This window comes from Eptatretus burgeri, chromosome 10 (genome assembly GCF_056783735.1).
Source record: "Eptatretus burgeri isolate ZD-2024b chromosome 10, Ebu_testis_v1, whole genome shotgun sequence".
In the NCBI taxonomy this organism is placed as follows: domain Eukaryota; kingdom Metazoa; phylum Chordata; class Myxini; order Myxiniformes; family Myxinidae; genus Eptatretus; species Eptatretus burgeri.
The window spans coordinates 100,769,919-100,788,657 of NC_140970.1; the positions used below are offsets into that span (position 1 = coordinate 100,769,919).

At 45.7% G+C, this 18,739-nt stretch overlaps 1 protein-coding gene across 1 annotated transcript in view; it reads left to right on the forward strand.

Annotated features, from left to right (window-relative positions):
- The window catches only part of LOC147019288 (uncharacterized), a 189,840-nt gene that overhangs the window by 52,240 nt on the left and 118,861 nt on the right, over positions 1-18,739 (forward strand). Inside the window, exons 4-8 of the mRNA XM_085900126.1 lie at positions 2,426-2,456; positions 2,545-2,607; positions 2,968-3,063; positions 3,757-3,831; positions 14,160-14,354. Of these exons, the coding sequence (XP_085756252.1) occupies positions 2,426-2,456; positions 2,545-2,607; positions 2,968-3,063; positions 3,757-3,831; positions 14,160-14,354 (460 nt within the window). The remainder of the gene's footprint in view (positions 1-2,425; positions 2,457-2,544; positions 2,608-2,967; positions 3,064-3,756; positions 3,832-14,159; positions 14,355-18,739) is intronic.

Here is an 18,739-nt window from a genome sequence, read left to right on the forward strand (position 1 = left end):
TTGGCCCCGCCTCCAGGCGCGTGTGTGTGAAGTCGATATGTGCAAATTCTAGGATCAGGGGAGGTTCACGCCCCCATTTCCTCCGACCAATGGGCGAGCGTGGCTCCGCCCCCAAGGTCATTCTGATCCGAATATTTGCATACTGGCTTCTCCTGCCCGCCTATAAAAAGGTGAGCGCAAGGCGAATTGGCAGAGTCGAGTCAGTCGGGTGAGGAGAGTGCGGAACTGAGAAGAGTTGCAGGAAGAGTTGAGTTCTGGAGTTTCCTGGAGAGGGTCGTCGAGAAGTGGCTGTTGGGAACGCGTTGCGTTGCGTTGGTGAAGTTGAGGCGAGTGCACGCGGTGGAACTGCAGGCAAGGGAGCTCGGGTCCGAGGCGAGAAGGACGGCGGTCGGCGACGAGGTTACGGTGTGGGGGATCGCTCATCTCGTCGCGGGACCCAAGCCAACCAGCCACTCCCCTCCCCCAGGGCATCAACAATTCCCCCTTTCGCCCGCGCTGAGATAGTGCAAAAGGGGGCCCCGTTCCCACCCCAACCAAAACGTCGTGCCAACGAAACCCGCCAAGGAGCACGGAGTCGGGGCACAGCCGCGCGGCCACATTTGCGGCTCGCCCGCCAACGCGTCACGAGGACGCGGGTAGGACTCGCGGTCTCGCGGACCTGGCCGCTCCTCTCGGTCCCACGCACATTTGGCCTACAGGCCTGTCTGCCTCCTTGTCTATGAGGGTGGCTTCTTTCCTTTGCTTTTGTGTAAATGTGTGTTGGCGTCGTCTGCGAAGTAAAGCTGTCTTAGTGTTGCCGTGTGTGCGCGTAGTCGGTATTAACTCTGCGTCCTTGTTGCTTTTATTGTTTTGGATGCTTTATGTGCATTTTGACTGTATGGCTGTATATACGTGCTTTCCGTGTGCCGGGAAATAAATGTGCATTGTGTGAACTATTTTCCCGTTTCGCTTCGTCTTTTCCTCATTGAATCTCCATCCTGCTTCACGTAAAGGGTTCGTAGTGGGTGCAAAATGCCCGGTAAATAATCTGAACCGTCGAGGTCGACGATAACACCGCTCGGTTATCCCGATAGTACGGAACGGGCCGCCCAAGCGGCTCGTGTCCGGAGTCGACCTGCGGCGAGGTACAATCGCCCGGTTTACCATCCGCGTGGGTACTTAGGTAGGTCGAGTTTGGCGAACAACCCTATCCTACGCGGGTGGCTGATTGGCACGATTGTGGTGAGGTCGAAAGGTCCACCCGTGACTGGCTCCGGGTGATAGTTCCAGGAGGGTCACGACTGAATTGTCCGTCCGGTGGGCGACGTGCCGCGGCCGTCCGCACGCTGGCGGGCGCGAATTCGCAACAGTATGTTCAATTAGAATGTGAGTACATCTATAAAGTATGTTCAATTAGAATGTGAGTACGTCTATAAAGTATGTTCAATTAGAATGTAAGTGTATCAATCGTGTGTACCATTAGAATGTGAGTATGTCTCTAAAGTGCACACCATTAGAATGTGAGTATGTCTCTAAAGTGTGTGCTGTGAGAACGTGCATATGTTCTGTTTCAATGTGAGTTCGTCGAAAATATACGTGATCGGAATGTGAATCTATGCAATAAAACTGAGAAGGTATATTTTTCCGCTGTATGAACATAAAACCATGTCATCAATGCATCGTCGACACACCAAACAAAACACCACACAAAATAAGTCATGGAGAAGCTCCACGATCTCCGATTGATATTTCTAATTATTCTTCGCATGAGGTCTTGTACACATTACAATGTTATAATGATTGTGTGAATTTGATTGCGTGGAATACAACCCTTCATCATGAACCCTAAATTTTATCGTGTGTGTCATTTTGGATTGTTGAAGAGTTAAATGTTGCATGATGCTATGCTCAGTGATAACTTTTTAAAACTCGAAGGGCACTCAGTAGAGCGCACACCTCCGCCACGTAATGCTTGATCCAGGAGAATATATCGGGCCCAATACATTTTTTGAAAAGCATCCTTCATATCGTTTTTGGCCCGATCTCTCAATGGTGAAGAATCACTTTAAAAATTCTAGTAGTCGGATCCGGATCTTCACCAAAATCGAATTAAGCTCGTCCTTGCCACACACCGAACCTCTCCACAAAATTTCATCTTTATCCGTCCACAACCTTTTGAGATATTCTGTACACAGACAGACAGAGAGGGCTGAAAACAACCTCCTCCACCTTTGGTGTTGAGGGAAAGATGGTTTTGGCCATGTTATTACATTAACACATTCATGTCTTTTTTTTTTCTCAATAAGATAACAGGACATTACAAAATGGTCAGGTTATTGTTCTTGCAATCACCAACACACAAGGATGCTATTATGGCCAAAGACTGTCACTTGAAGTTTTACAAGGTTTACCATTTCATTACGTTTTTCTTGTTCCTTCCCTTTAGAGTCTCGCCTTCATCACTGTCACTTGAGAAGGTAAGATGGCTGTCATTGCAGTTTGTTTTGGCATTGTTGATGATTCTGGTATCATGCAGTGACGGTGTGTTCCATTTCTTATGTTTAGGTTTTACCAACACAAGTGAACGTATGTTCTCAGGAAATGTACCAAATATCACAACTCCTGAAGGTATGTTGAGCTTTCGATGAGTCTTGCGTGGCTTTATGCATTTTGTCAGTCCCTTCACTTTTGGCTATAATATGACGGCAAAAACCTTTTAAATTACAAAGGTAGTGCTAACTTTCTAACACATGTCATTATGAATCTATGTTGTCGTTTGAGCAAAGTGTTTCCAAATTCTTACAGCTTTTAACTCAAACATTGCTGCTGTTCCTGTTTTAAAATCATTCATTCATTTGTTTGTTTATGCTGATTTATTGTCACCTAGCAGCCGCCATAATGTTTTGTAATTTTCACCATCGACACCACTACATTCCCCTCTGCTATATATGCTGCACCTGCTTTAATTTTACATGCTGCGCTGTTTAGGAGGCCTTGCATCGTGAGCAAATGCTAGAACAGAAGCTGGCTACACTTCAACGGCTCTTGGCAAGCACTCAGGAGGCTTCGGAGAACAGCTGGCAGGTGAAGCTATTGCTTGGAACTATTCTGGAGTTTTCTGTTGTGGTCTGTGGCAGTATGTTGCCAATGGATGAGTAAGATTTCAGATTTTATTGCAGTTGAAATTCGGCCAGTTGGGTTCGTTGTTTGGGGAGCTGTTATTTTTGGATATTTATATATTTTTTAATTTTTAATAGCTTTGGTTCACCTCTCATTCTTACAAAAAAAAAAAAGTTGTTCACCAAGAAGATTTTTTAGGACCTTTCCTATTGTTTATGTAGGTAGAGCCTTATTACTTCCGCCATCAAAGGTGAAGGAGGTTATGTTTTCATCCCTTTTCTGTCTGTTTGTGTGCAGGATATCTCAAAAATTTGTGGACAGGTTGGGTGTGTGACAAAGATGAATTGATTCGATTTTGGTGACAATCTGAATGTGAATCTGAAAACTATAATTATTTAATCTTTAAAGTGATTCTTCACCATTGCGAGATAGGGCCAAAAACGATATATAGCATGATATCTGAAAAATGTATTGGGCCCGATATGTTCTTGTGGATCAGGCATTGCTTGGCGGAGGTATGCGCCCTACCGAGTGCCCTTTTAGTTTGTAATCTGAAACCTTTCTTCCTCACCCGATTTTCTATAATTCTTTGATCTTAAGGTACTGTGATAGTTTTAAAACCATTGTTCCTGACCCTGCTCCTCTTGTGATTGCCAGGCTCTGATTGATGAGGACAGGTTACTGTCCAGGCTGGAAGTGTTGGAACATCAGCTTCATGTTTATGCCGTGAAGGTAAGCTTTACGCGCCCACTTTGAAAACGTTACCGGAGATAAATTCAGGTTAAAATGATGACAAACCTTTTTCATGGAATACTAGTCTTCGTAAAGGCTAGTGTCAGTCTGTGTTGGCAGACAAGTTAAACATTGGATTTCATCAACTGAATGCTAATAGGAGTATGCTAACCGTGTGGGAAGCGCAAAGCATGGCTGCCATTTTCAGGTGTTTGCATTCGCTCATAGCAAATAACATGCTCTTATCAGCTTTCATTTGATGAAATCCACGATTCCACATTCATAACATTTCCCAAGAAAATCATATTGAGGTGGATTTTCTTGCTTCCTCAGATGTCAGATATGTTTGGTGTTTTAATTCAAAAGTTACCATCTGAATAGCAGTAGTCACGTTTGTTACTGGGGTCGTATTCTTTTGTCAGGTCTCCTGGATGGATAGTTTCCATCAACAAGTTTTTGCATCGTTCCACTGCAATAGATGGTGTCTCACCCAACAACCTCTTTTTTGATTTTGTCGACTGGAACACTTAAACACTGATTAAAAATGGTGAACTGGTGAGAAATCTGTGGAAAAGAAGAAAGCATTGACGTGACTTCAATAAGAGAAACCAAGTTTGCTCGAGTGGATCATTTGAGAAACAGAAATGCACCTCTTTGGTCTGGAAAGGACAATGGAGACAAGTGACTTCATTTTGGGTTTGCGGTCAAAAGAGCTATTGTGATCGAATGAGAAGCCCTTTGTTAGTTTGGGGATACTGATAATCCTCATCAGCCACAAACTACTCCTGTTTTTTTTGTCGTTCTTGTTGGTGTTTGCACCGCCACGATATCTTGGGATCGTATTCATCGAAGAGGCATCGACAATGCTCAACAACATCCTGTTTATTTTTTTTCTGGAAACAAAACTGATTGTGTATCGATGTTCGTGATTGAAGTAAAGACAATGCGTTCTCACGCCTACTATGATGATAGCTACAACTACTTTAACTACCATAACTTGAGAGTTCATAAAACATGATATCCCATGCAGTTGAAGTAAATGTTCAAATCTTAAAAAAAGAATTATTTTCAAGGATATTAAAGATTCCGGAAGTTTAACCCGATCGAAGTTGTCTTGTATACCAACTTACTTAACATGTCGAAGTACCGCAAAACTGGAGGTTCTTGGAAGAATTAATTTGGTGATTTGTTTTATCCAGTGTTCAATTATGATATATTATATATATTTATATAATATAAATTTGTAACAGTCATATCTATCCATCCATCGGGACCATACTCTGTGCAGAGCGTTGGTGCTGCCGAAGCAGTCTACTTGGCTATTGGACACAATCCTGGACGGGTCGCCACTCCGACACAGGATACCAACAAGCTGGCACTCATTTTGCCGACCTCGGAAGGATGACAGGCAGTCAACCGCACCTGGTATTAATTCAACAGCCGAGTGGGATTTGAACTCTGGATCCCAGGATCCCAAGACCACCACCGAACCATTAAGCCAACACCAGGCATATAAAAGTCGTAAAAATAAATAAATTCTGTTTTTTACTGCCATTTTCTGCAGTGTCTATTACACCACCCGATCAAACACGTTAGTAGTTTATGCCTGTTGTTCGTGTCCTTTATAACATCCTTAAAAACAGTATTTCCTGCTTGGAATGATTTTCAATTTTGTTTCCCTGCTTGGGCAGGCAGACAGAGTAAAAATAGTCTCACTCCTGTCTGGGCATGTGCGTTCTGCACAAATTCAGAGCCAAAGAAGGGTAAAATGGCAAACTTGTCTTTCTATTCACATTCCGATTCGTGTTCAAAATATAACATGAGATTTAAACAACCTGTCCTCGTTCATAAAGTGATGACAGACAGACATGAACTGATTACTTAACTCCGCTTTTTGCTTCGCATGCGCGGGGTTAGTAATTGCACCTTGTAGGAGAAGCTTTGCACGTTTGTTTTTTTTCACGAACAATATGGCAAGGCCTCACATTTGGCTGGACTTGATTTGGGCATACATTTGGAAGGAGTTGCCTATTCTTTACGAACGACACAGCAGATAGCATCTTTCATGTCCACCTGCCAATGCTAGCAGCCCAGATGCCCAGCTTAACCCTTTGAACCCAAGTGGCCGTTTTACCAGCCGCTATCCAAACCTCCATATACCTGAGTGGTCGGATTTTTCTCCAGGGAGCCCAGGGTGTGTGAGCCTAAAGTCCAAAAAGCTCAGGGTTCAAAGGGTTAATGTCTATCCAAGCAATGACGCACTTTGTGATGCAACGTCCTGTTTGCGAAGCTCCAATCCCACGATTTATCATCGGATCCAAATTTGAATCTCCACTCGACAGTTCAAATGTACAGTATCCATAGAAAGTCTCCCCCCTTCAAAGTTTTCCCCTTTTGTTGCCTTATAGCCTGGAATTAAATTGCATTAAATCAGACTTTTCCCACCTTTATTTGTACATCATAACCCACAACTTCCAAGTGAGAAACAAATTCTACAAATTTCAGAAAATTAATTAAAAATACAAAACTAGAATATCTTGGTTGGATAAGTGTCAATACCTTGGTAAGATAAGTCAATATGAGTGAGAAACAAGAAAGAGTGAGATTTGCATACAATGTGGACATGGAAAGGATAACTGAAAAGCTGAGATTGTATTCCTGGGTGTCGTGGTGTTTTTAAGTTTGGAGGGTGGGGAAGGGGCTTAGGTGTGGTGACCCTGAGTGTGTGTGTGTGTGTGTGTGTGTGTGTGTGTGTGTGTGTGTGTGTGTGTGTGTGTGTGTGTGTGTGTGTGTGTGTGTGTGTGTGTGTGTGTGTGTGAAAGTTGGAGGTTTGGTGTGGGGGGGGGGGGGACATCAAATCCGATGCACCAGGAAATATCACAGAACCATCGGAAAGCATCCATAGATGAAAATAAAGAAATGGAAAAAAAACAAATGCAGATGAGTGGCTGAGACAATGGGGCAGCACACATCGTTATTGCTTGCAGTAACTTACCCTGCTAGTAACTTATAAACATATGAGCCACCACCTGTCAAAATCTCTGAGGGTAGATCCATATACACAATGCTTTTGTTGCGAATTCGCGCCCGCCGGCGTGCGAACGGCCACGTAACTCGAATCGCGGCACGTCGCCCACCGGACAGACAATTCAGTTGTGACCCTCTCGGAACAACGCCGGGAGCTAGTCACGGGTGGGGGTTTAACCTCACCACGATTGTGCCAATTGCCCACCCGCACAGGATAGGGTTGCTCGCCAAATTCGATCTACCTAAGTACCTGCGCGAATGGTCGACCCGGCGATCGTACCACGCCACAGGCCGACTCCGGACACGAACCGCTTAAGTGGTCCGTTCCGTGCTACAGTGATAACCGAGCGGTGTTATCGTCGGCCTCGGCGGTTCCGATTAATTACCGGGATGTTGCACCCACTACGAACCCCTTACGTGAAGCAGGATGGAGAGTCAATCGAGAAAAGACAAAGCGAAACGGGCACAGTTCAACAAGCAAGCATTTTATTTCCCGGCACACTGAAAGCACGTATATACAGCCATACAGAATCAAAATGCACATAAAGCAAATGTAAGAGTTAAAACCGACTACGCGCGCACACGGCAACACTTGTACAGTTTTACTTCACAGACGGCGTCAACACACATTTACACAAAAGCAAAGGAAAGAAGCCACCCTCACAGACAAGGAGGCAGACAGGCCCGTAGGCTAAATGTGCGCGTGACCTGGAGGAGCGGCCAGATCCGCGAGACCGGGGAGGTCTTACCCGTGTCCTCGTGATGCGTTGGCGGGCAAGTCGCAAAATGGCCGCGCCGCTGTGCCCCGACTCCGGGCCCCTGGCGTGCTTGTTGGCACCACGTTTGGGGTGGGGGAGGAGCGGGGCCCCCTTTTGCACTATCTCAGCGCGGGGGAAAGGGGAATTGTTGATTCCCTGGGGGAGGGGAGTGGCTGGCTGGCTTGGGTCTCGCGACGAGACGAGCGATTCCCCACACCGCAACCTCGTCGCCGACCGCCGTCCTTCTTGCCTCGGACCCGAGCTCCCTTGCTTGCAATTCCACCGCGCGCACTCAACTCAACTCCGCCAACGCAACGCTCCTTGTCCCCAAAAGCAACTTCTGGACGACACTCTCCAAGCAACTCCAAAACCCAACTCTCTCCAATTCGTCTTGCGCTCACCTTTTTATAGGCGGCAGGCGCAGCCAATATGCAAATTTTAGGATCAGAACGCGATTGGAGGCGGGGCCACGCCGCCCCCCTGGTCAGCCATTGGTCGGGCAAAAATGGGCGTGAACCTCTCCTAATCCTAAAATTGTAAAAAACGGACTTCACATACACACGCTTGGAGGTGGGGCCAAGCCGCCACGCGCTCGCTAATTGGACGGAGGAGAAGTGGGCCTGAAGCGTTTCTGATCTGAATTTTCCCCTCGGAAAGGCCGCCATTCGCGCTCGCGGCTCGATGCGTTCGGCACCAATCGCCGAACGGGCCCGAGACAGCTCGACGTTCAGTGTTCACAGGTGGTGCGGGAATGGCCGTAGAAGCGATGATGTGGGATGAATTCGTGAAGGTAAAGGCGAAGGTGGTGGAGGGTCTTCTGTGGTGAGGGTTGGCGTTGTGGTTGTTGTCCGTGGGTTGGAGCGTGGTTGTAGTTGGTGACGATGGCTGACGTGGTGGTTAAGGTGGTTGTTGTGTGATGGCGGTTGAGACGTGGTTGGTTCAAAATAACGACAGAAAAGAAAAAATGGCTAACTCAAAGCGTCGCAGCCCGGATGAATCGCATAAATTCCCTCTATACAACGGGTTTGGGCTAACTACACATGTACCTATCGAGATACCTCACCTGTGGGCCCTTTATGGTGTAAGGCGAATTTCCACAGCCGTAACACTTTATAAAAAGCCCCAATTTTTTTTTTCGCATTTCAACCCGGATACCTATAAAATTTTTGAGCCGGTGAGCTCTGACCGTCAAATATGGTATCAGATGTGAAAAACTACTTAAGACTTTGCAAAGATCGTTAAGTTCAGTGAAGGACTTGTGTGACCTCTCAAATGTGAAAATCGCTAATTTTTTTTTTCTTAACCAAAAAGAATACAAACACAACCTATACATCAATAAATAGGTAAATTACTGTTCAATAAATAGGTAAATTACTGTTCAACAAACGACATAACTCTCAAGGGTGAAAGAAGAGTTTGTATAAAAGGTTACCACCTTAGCGAGCTTCTCAAAATATACACACTCCAAAAATTCCTTTGTAGGAGGAAGGAGGGAGGGGAATGGTTGAGAGTCCGGACGGAGGGGTCGTGGTGTGGTGGGAGGGGGCAGTGGAAGGGGTGGGGGGGGGAGGTGAAGAGGAAGGTGGGGGGAGGTGAAGAGGAGGGTGGGGGGTGAGGTGGGAGGAGGCAGTGGGTGGGGGTGTGATGAGGAAGGGTCGGAAGTGGAAAGGGTCTTTATGGGTCTTTGGGGTCTTGAGGGTCTTCAGAGTTTTCGGGGTGTTACGCACTTCCTCGAGGCATCATCACCAGTGCACCACTCATCTGGAGAGTCGGACGATAGAAAAGATTTATGGACAAAAATATGTCCCGTCTATTGTTTAACAGGTGAAACCAATGTACGACACAAGACAGGATATTTAATGAGTAATTTATTAATCCCTACTTTATAAATATTTATTAATCTACTTTTAAAACATGAATATCGTTTGAAAACATCCCATAATAATGATTTTTCCCTCGAACCTGCAAAGTAAAATAAACATTCCATGATTTTATAACTGCAAATTGTAAAGTACACAGGTCACAGGTTTCAATGCATCTTTGAATTAACTCACGACTTTTGAGTGAGTAACTTCTCAGGTACTCGGTTCTTAAAATAAAACTCCAGCATGATACAAATGGATGAAGGGGTCAATTGTGGATACATTTGAAGCAGCCTTGCCAAGATGATTGCACACAGGTTGAAGTCTGACCGGCCAGTCGTGTTGCAAGTCTTCAGAGTGAGTTTGGTATCACCGAAGCAAGCAGATGAATCCAAGTCCACTGCTCGCCGTGAAGGATCACAATTTATCTTGGCAGTGCTGAAGGAGAGAGACTGAGACAGAGACAAACAGACACTTTGCCATCTCAATGTTACTAGAGAGAAGATGTCTGCTTGGATGCCGTCTCTTGAAACACCAGCAAGGCAGTGGATTCGTCGAGTACCAGCCAGTAGGTAAGAACGACCAGCTTATCAGAGGGTGAAGCTGGTTCTTCAGTCAGGGCTTTGGAGTTACAAAACCAGTCTTAGTTCGCATGCAGCACTCCTGATGACCTCGTTACTGAGTGCGGTTTTAAAATGCAATGTGCCTCAGCACAGTCATCCCTCGTCCTGGTGTTAGATGGGTGATGAGCTGTGCTCAGTTTCTGCCAGACGCAGCGCTTTGCATTCAGGTCAAAGCGCTCAATTTTCATATCGGCCACAGAATTTTTTGCCTCATGCTCTCAGAGACTCACATTCTTTTTTGCAAACTCGAGGCATGCTGTCATGTGACTTTTTTTCTCAGGAGTGGCATCTGTCTGGCCACTCTCTCATCAAGCCTAGATTTGTGAAGTTCTGCAAAGACTATTGTCCTTCCAGGAGGTTCTCTCTTCTCAGCCTTGGAACTCTGTAGTTCTGTCAGAATGGTCATTGGGTTCTTGGTCACCTCGCTGACCAAGGTCCTTCTTGCCCGGTTGCTCAGTTTGGTCAGACAGCCAGCTCTCGGAAGAGTCTGGGTAGTTCCATGTTCTTTATATTTCCTAATGATGGAGCTCACTGTGCTCTTGGGAACTTTCAACACTAGAAATTGTTTTACACCCTTCCCCAGATCTCTACCTCTTCACAATTCTATCTCGGAGTTCTATGGACTGTTCCTTGGACTTCATGGTAGAGTTTCTCCTCTGGCATGCACTGTCAACTGTGGGACCTGATATAGAAAGGTGTTTCTTTTGAAATCATGTCCGATCAATTGAATTGGCCACAGGTGGACTCCAATCATTTGTAGAGAGAACTCTCAAGGATGATCAAAGGAAGTTGGATGCACCTGAGCGCAATTTGGAGTGTCTGAGCAAAGAGGTTGAATAATTATTGATGCAAGACATTTCAGCTTTTCAGTTTTTTATTAATTTGTTATATTAAAATTTCTATAAATTATTCCACTTTAACATGATGGTGTATTATGTGTAGATCAGTGACAAAAAAGAAAAAATAAATTGAATCCATTTTAAATTCAGGCTGTAACAACAAAATGTGAAAAAGTCAAGGGGTGTGTCTACTTTCTGAAGGCACTGCACATTTAGTGAGGGTGCACTGACGTTCAAACGAGAAATAATTCATACACATATAGTCAGTCACATGGCTTCACGGACAGCTTCACGAATAGACGAAATCTTGCGGTTCTTCATAGTCTCAAGGGTCTTCAGGATCTTAAAGGGTCTTCGAGGTCTTTAAGGTCTTAGGCATCTCAATGGTCTTCAAGGTCTTAAAGGGTCTTACGGATCTTTTGGGTCTAAACAGTCTGAAGGGCTCTTCGGGGTATTTGGGGTCTTTAAGGGTCTTTCAGGGTCTTATGTTTTTTTTTATTATATAAAAGGGTCTTAAAGGATCGAAAAATGTCTGCGGTTTTAATGGGTCTTGGGGATCTTGAGTGTCTTTGGGATTTTATGGGTCTTTGGGGGATCCTGAAGAGTTATGGAGTGCCTTCAAGACCACTGTCTTTGATGTTGTCGGTGGAGGTCTTGGAACTCACCGTGGGGCGAAGAAGAATTTTGTGCCTCAAGAGACACTGGATACCATTGACCAGTTGCAGGGCCAGGCTGAATGGCATAGCTGAGCTGTTCAAGGAGCTGAGGCGTGAAACTGTACGTGCGCTAAGGGTGGACAAGGAGGCCTATGTGCGAGGAATCTGTGAGGGGGGACAGCATCACCTGTGGTCAAGTGATTCTCGTCCTGTTTACAGCGGAATTCGCTCATTGCGTTCATCCAAGCCTGTCCCTCAGTGTACTGCAGTTGGAGCAGAGGGTGATGGGCTCTTGACAGAGGAATCCGAAGTGAAGCCCCGCTGGGCCGGTTACTTTGAGCGGTTGTACCAGGCTATTCCACCAGCTATCGAGTTGGACGTCAATGGTGTTACTCTCACTATTGCTGACCCTCCAATGAACTGCGGTCCACCTTCTTTTGTGGAAACAGGCTGTGGTGAACCGGTTGAAATGGAGTAAAACCCCTGGGATTTGTGGCATCCATGCTGAACTTCTCAAGGCTGGTGGAAATGCTGCACTCATGTCGTTGAATGCAGTTCTGTGCTGTCTGGAACACAGGCATCATCCCAACTGACTGGAAGAGGGGCCTTGTTGTCCTCTCGAGAAAGGGAAGGGTGATTGCCAAGACTGCAACAACTACCGAAGGGTGACGCTGCTCTCAGTGCTGAGCAATGTCTTTCCTGAGATAATTCTTAACCGGGTTTGCCACCATCTGCTTGAGCACCAGCGTCCAGAACAGTCAGGTTTTCCACAAAGAAGTCAACGATTGACCGTATCCTTGCTCTTCTGGTCCTCACCGAACGCAGACGAGAGTTTTGGCATGGGCTGCTTGCAGCCTACGTTGATCACTGTAAAACGTTTGATTCAGTGAATCGGGATGCCCTCTGAAGGATTCTTGGTCTTCTTGAGGTGCCACCAAAACTGATCAATCTGATGTCTGAACTCTACTCTGGTACTGAGAGTGCTGTGAGATTGGTGATACCATCTCTGACATATTTCCAGTTGCTACTGGAGTTTGTCAAAGGTGTGTACTGGCACCCACACTTTTCAGCACTTGTATGGACTGGATTATGGGGAGGATATCGAAGAGGTCAGGTTGCAGTGCATAGTTTGGGAATGTGCAGACCTCTGACCTTGATTTTGCAGATGATGCAGCCATCTTTGCAGAGACTCTGGACATCCTTTTGGGGACCCTCGAGGTGCTGAATGAGGAGTCGGAGCCGATGGGATTTCAGGTTTCCTGGGTCAAAACTAAGATCCAGGTTTTCAATGACATCTTGGATGCTGCTATCCTGTCTGTACCTGTTTGTGGCGAGGATGTTGAGGTTGTGAAAAGATTCACTTACCTTGGCAGTGATATTCATGTCTCTGCTGGCTGTGAGCCAGAGGTCAATAGATGTTAAATTGGAATTAAAAATAGAATAGCCAGAGGTTAAATATTCAACTTGATCGGACACATCTTCTGGCAACCAGAATGATTTATTACAGCGCGACGACATCGCGCTGTTATATATTTGGCTATTCTGTCCTGTGTCTTCTGTCATGTCTTCTGTCACACTTATGGCCAGTACGTCCCTTTGATCTGAGGGCTATAAATAGAAATTTGTCCAACGTCACAACTCTTCCCATCATGCATGCGAATGCACCGTGTCTACATTTAAATTTTATAACTGCAAAATTGTTTCATCATTCTAAACCGAGACTTTTACTGCCCCCAGTCGCCCGATATCAAAGTATTCGCTTCTTGTTTTATTTTGAATCTGGGTTCTTTTCGATTTTTTTTTTTAATTTCTTTTTGAAAAAGGCTCACTTGGCTGTACCTGTATGGGTTTACGGGTGGTGGAGTAGCAGCTGAAATGTGAGTCCTATCCAGGTTCTTCCTGATTACTTCATCTTTACTTTTTTTTCTTGTTTGGGTTCCTTCTGATTACTCCAATGTAGGACTGTACTGATTTGGTCTTCCATTTGATTTTAATTTAATCTATTTTAATCCCATTCTAAATTCAATTAAATAGTGAATAATAATACAAAAAATGTCATTTGTCAGGGTCAGGTGTCCAATCAAAGCGGGACGTCTTGGTACCCGGTCATCATTGTCAGCAGTTATAAAGTGGCAGTTCTAATTATGTCTCTTATTAATTACGGACCACACCAGTACACAAACACCACACAAAATACACCACCAAAAGCAGTCCTGGCGAGGGTCTGCAATCTCTGATTGCTCTTTTACTTGTTGAATATGCAATCCCTAGCCATTTGCCTTAAAATCGAGCAGAGAACTGATATCTTGGGTCTTGTAATGTGTTGCAAACTTGTGTCGCACTGCCTCTGCTAACATGGTCCCATCATGAAATTTTGGACTTTGAGTATCTATTTGTGAGAAGAGTTTGAGGTGGGTGTACCACTGTGTTTTCTGCTCTGTGATTCTTGAAATGTTGAATGTGGATTCATCAAGCTGTTAACTTTTATTTTTGTTCATAAAAGTATTGAACTTGTTGGGCATTTTAATTGCTGCACTCATTCATTGTATCATGTGATGCTTAGAGCCTGCCAGAGGAGTCCTTACGCAAGGAACTGTCACAGTTACTTGAAGACAAGTTGAACTATGAGACGACGGCCAAAGAGTCTCTGTGGCGTGTGCTGCAAGAAAAGCTGGGTGCTGTAAGAAAGCTTGCTGAGCATGAGGTGAGCTTATTGTCAGTGCTGCATTACTCATGCAAAATGTTTTATGCGAAGCATGTATGCAAGCACTGAGGACCACCTGTAAACCCATGAAGACTTTTATGCTTGCACAGCAAAATGCCAGGAGGCAAGTGTTTTTGGGTTGTGCGTGTGTGTTTGTGTGTGTGTTTGTCCGTTATTGTTTTGTTTCCTCAATAACTTGGGAACCACTGGAGGGATTTCAATCAAACCTGGCAAAATATACACTGTCATACAAAGATGAACCTTCAGTTTTGGATTCAGAGTTCAAAGGTCTCATGTAATATAATGTGTCCTCAAATTGAAAATCTTTATTTCTGCAATAACTTGTCAACTGATTACATATTTTGGGTTCAACAGGTCAAAGGTCATGTGCCCTTTGGAAATAGTTTTGCAAACCATAACTTGAATTGGAAACCTCTGATGTCTCTCTTACACCGATATATCTCTTTTCTCTCTTGAGCTTCTTCTCATGTAACCTTTAATTGAGATCAAGCTTAAGTGGGTCAACATCTAACGCTGATGGAGGCATAGCGTTCATGTCGAACTCCATTGTGTCGTTAAAGTTGTAAAAACTTGTCAAGCACACACTCAGCCACGACTTGACCTATTAACCATGCAGATGGCCTGCCACTCTGAAAGGATTATTGGCATTTCTTAAGTCTGTCAAAACATCATTTTAACAGAGATGCCCATTTCCATTTGTCTATTATTCAAACGTCGCATTCACATTCCTATTTCTGTTATGAATGTACATTTTATGACATTGCACATCACAACTTGCCTTGTGTTATATATTTTATTAACCCCACACTTTTTAAAATAAAAAAGTGGGAATAGTGTAACTGGCTCCATCTGTGTCTGTCTTTGTCTGTCACGCTATCTCCTCCTTAACGGTTGGGCAGAAATTCAACAAATTTGGTGTTAATGATCACCACATGGCAAGAAGGTGCAATAACAGTAATTTCTGACTCCGCAAAACACAAAAATGTGAAGAAATCTGAAAACCCACTCCTTGCGAGTACCTCCTGTGGAGCTGCCATCTGCAGGCAGCTCGCCGGATGATGGAATTGGGGCAAAGCCTTCAGGACCCCCACTCTTTGATGATGGTAGGGATACCATGGGTTACCTTTCTGGGTCAGATTGCGGTAGTGTGTGTCGGAGTGGTGCTGAGGTGTCATCCATCAGACGGCGGTCTCCTTGGGTTCACCTGAGGCGGTCCCTTTGGGTGGGTGCTTGGAATGTCCTATCCCTAAGAGAGGATGATCACCTGTCTCTGTTGTCATCGGCATTGCAGCACTCTCTGAGGTTCGGCGACCGGATAGTGGCGAGTTCATTGCTGGTGGTCACACTTACTAATGGTCTGGTCGCTCTGATGGTTACCATGCCCAAGGAGTTGCTGCAGCTGTGTCCAATAAGCTGAATCCAATGATAATTGAGGTATGACCGGTCAACGGGCGTATTTTGAGACCAAAGATTTGTCACTCCATGGGTGTCATTTCCCTGGTCTCTGTTTATGTTCCGACTGAGGCGAGTGATCTCACCGTGAAGGACGCATCCCATGCCATGCTCGAGTTTGTGGTTTATCAGTGGCCCAGGCAAGATACTCTCCTCTTGGGGGATTTCAATGTATCAACTGGAACTGATTGGGATGGTTATGAGACGTGTTGGTCCCCATGGGTCTGGAACTGTGAACCGGAATAGCACCAAGTTCCTTGACTTTGTAAGAATTTCACATTTCCAAGCTGGCCTTCTAAGCCAGTCACTGACTGGGCATACTCTGTCATGCAGTGTCCTTCCTTGGCACACCTGAGCTCCTGACAACATACAAAGCTTTCGTCCATAGCCTGATGGAGTACTGCCCTCCCCTCTGGGCTGGTGCTCCCGCCTCTCACCTTTCTCAGCTTCAGGCTGTGGAAACCAAGGCATTTAGGATAATTGGTATCTCCCGTGATGAGGTTGAGTCTTTGGTCTCTCACTCTCTCGCAGGCAGGTCAGTGGTCTTTGTCTTGCACCGTCTCCTCTCTGGCCTCGCCCCCCCCCCCACCGCTCTGTCTGAGATATGTCCCCCTTGCCCCTCCCATATTTCCACGTGGCGTTTCAAGGTCCCCCAGCAACCCGCTTCTGGTAAAACGACCAAAATCAACAATCACTGCTCACCTTCACGCTTTCATTCCTCTCTTTTCCTGCCTTTGGAACAAACTCCCACTCTTCCCTACAGGTCTTCAAAGCAGTTGTTCACCACCATCTCTTATCTTCCCCCATCCAAAATCTTGATCTTTTCTACCCCTGCTAATCCACTCCAAACCCACCTCCTTCAAATTCCCTGTTTTCCTTCCTGAAAGTCCCTTGAGTGTCCACATTGTTTACCCCACCCATCTCCCTTTAACAGATCTCCTTATGTCTCTGTTCCTCACTTTTTTTTATTCCCTCTCCCACCCCTCTTGTCTTCTGCCCCCCTTGTTTGGCGTTTGTGTGTTCGCTCTCATACGAGCCTCGACAGTGTATACAATTTATTTTTTTTTAAGTCGAGGACTTGGGGTGATTTTAGCCTTCATGGTGGACTTCATGGTTTTCTTACCCAGAGGCTCATCGCTGGACTTAGTATACCAACGCTGGTGGTGTGGCAAAGGAGATTGACCATGTGATTGTTGATGGTCGCAGGAGGATGATCAAGAACTGCAGGGTCTACCGGAGTGCTCAGTTCCTCAAGACCGACCACAGGATTGTAGTCGTAACTGAAATTGCAGCTTAAATCCTAGACAATGGTACGATCCCAGCCTAGGCTGGATGTTAGCAATCTCAAGGATGAGAGGGCAGTTGAGGAGTTTGTGAACAGGCTGAGTTGGGATATGGGTGGGTCTGGGTGCTTTGGGGAATCCTGAAGAGTAGTGCAGTGCCTTCCAAGACCACCATCCTCGATGTTGCCGGTGGAAATCTTGGAACTCACCGGAGGGCGAAGAAGAATTTTGTCTCGAGGGACACCGGATACCATTGACCAGAGTTGCATGGTCATGCTTAATGGCAGAGCTGAGCTGTTCAGGGAGTTGAGATGAAAAACTGCACGTGCGCTGAGGGTGGACAAGGAGGCCTATGTGCGAGGAATCTAAGGGGGTCGAGCATCACTTGTGATCGTGATTCTCATCCTGCTTAAAGCAGAATTCGGGCATTGCGTTCCTCCAAGCCCGTTCCTCGGTGTACTGAAGTTAGAGCGGCGGGTGGTGGCCTCTTGACAAAGGAGTGTGAAATGAAGGCCCGCTGGGCCGGTTTCTTTGAACGGCTGTACCAGGCTGATCTACAAGCTGTCGAGTTGGATGTCAGGGGTGTTACTATTCCTTTTGCTGACCCTCCAATCAACTGTTATTCACCTTTGTTTGTGGAAACACAGGCTGCGGTGAACCAGTTGAAATGGGTAAAGCTCCTGGGATTTGTTGCATCCATGCTGACCTTCTCAAGGCTGGTGGAAATGCTGTAATCATGTCGTTGCATGCAGTTCTGTGCTCTGTCGGGAACACAGGCATCATCCCAACTGACTGGAAGAGGGGCCTTGTTGTCCCTCTCTGGAAAGGGAAGGTTGATCGCCGGGTCGGCAACAACTACCAAGGGGTGACACTGCTCTCGGTGCTGGGAAAGGTCTTTGCTCGGATAATTCTCGTTACATGTTACATGAATAGAGAAAAGGCTCATCACTGTCTGCTTGAGCACCAGCGCCCAGAGCAGTCAGGCTTTACACCAGGCTTTACAGGCTTTACACCACATGATTGACCATGATACATAAATAGAGAAAATGCTCGTCACCGTCTACTTGAGCACCAGCGCCCAGAGCAGTGAGGCTTTACACCAGGCTTTACAGGCTTTCCACCAAACGATTGACTGTATCCTTGCTCTTCGCGTCCTCACCGAATGCAGGCGAAAGTTTCGGTGGGGGCTGCTCACAGCCTATGTTGATCTCTGTAAAGTGTTTGATTTCGTGAATCGGGATGCCCTCTGAAGGATTCTTGGTCTTTGTGCGGTGCCATCAAAACTGATAAATCTGTTGTCTGAACTATACTCTGGTACTGAGAGTGCTGTGAGATGTGATACCTTGTCCGACTTATTTCAAGTTGTTACTGGAGTTCATCAAGGTTGTGACGTGGCCCCCACACTTTTCAGCACTTGTATGGACTGGATTCTAGGGAGGATGTCAAAGAGATCAAGCTGCGGTGCATCGTTTGGGAATGCCAAAATCTCTGACCTTGATTTCCTAGATTATGCAGTCATCTTTGCGCAGAATCTAGAAATCCTTTTGGGGGCCTCGAGGTGCTGAATGAGGAGTCAGACACTGGGATTATGGGTTTCCTTGATCAAACTAAGATTCAGGCTTTCAATGACATCTTGGATGGTGCTATCCTGTCTGCACCTGTTTGTGGCGAGGATGCTGAGGT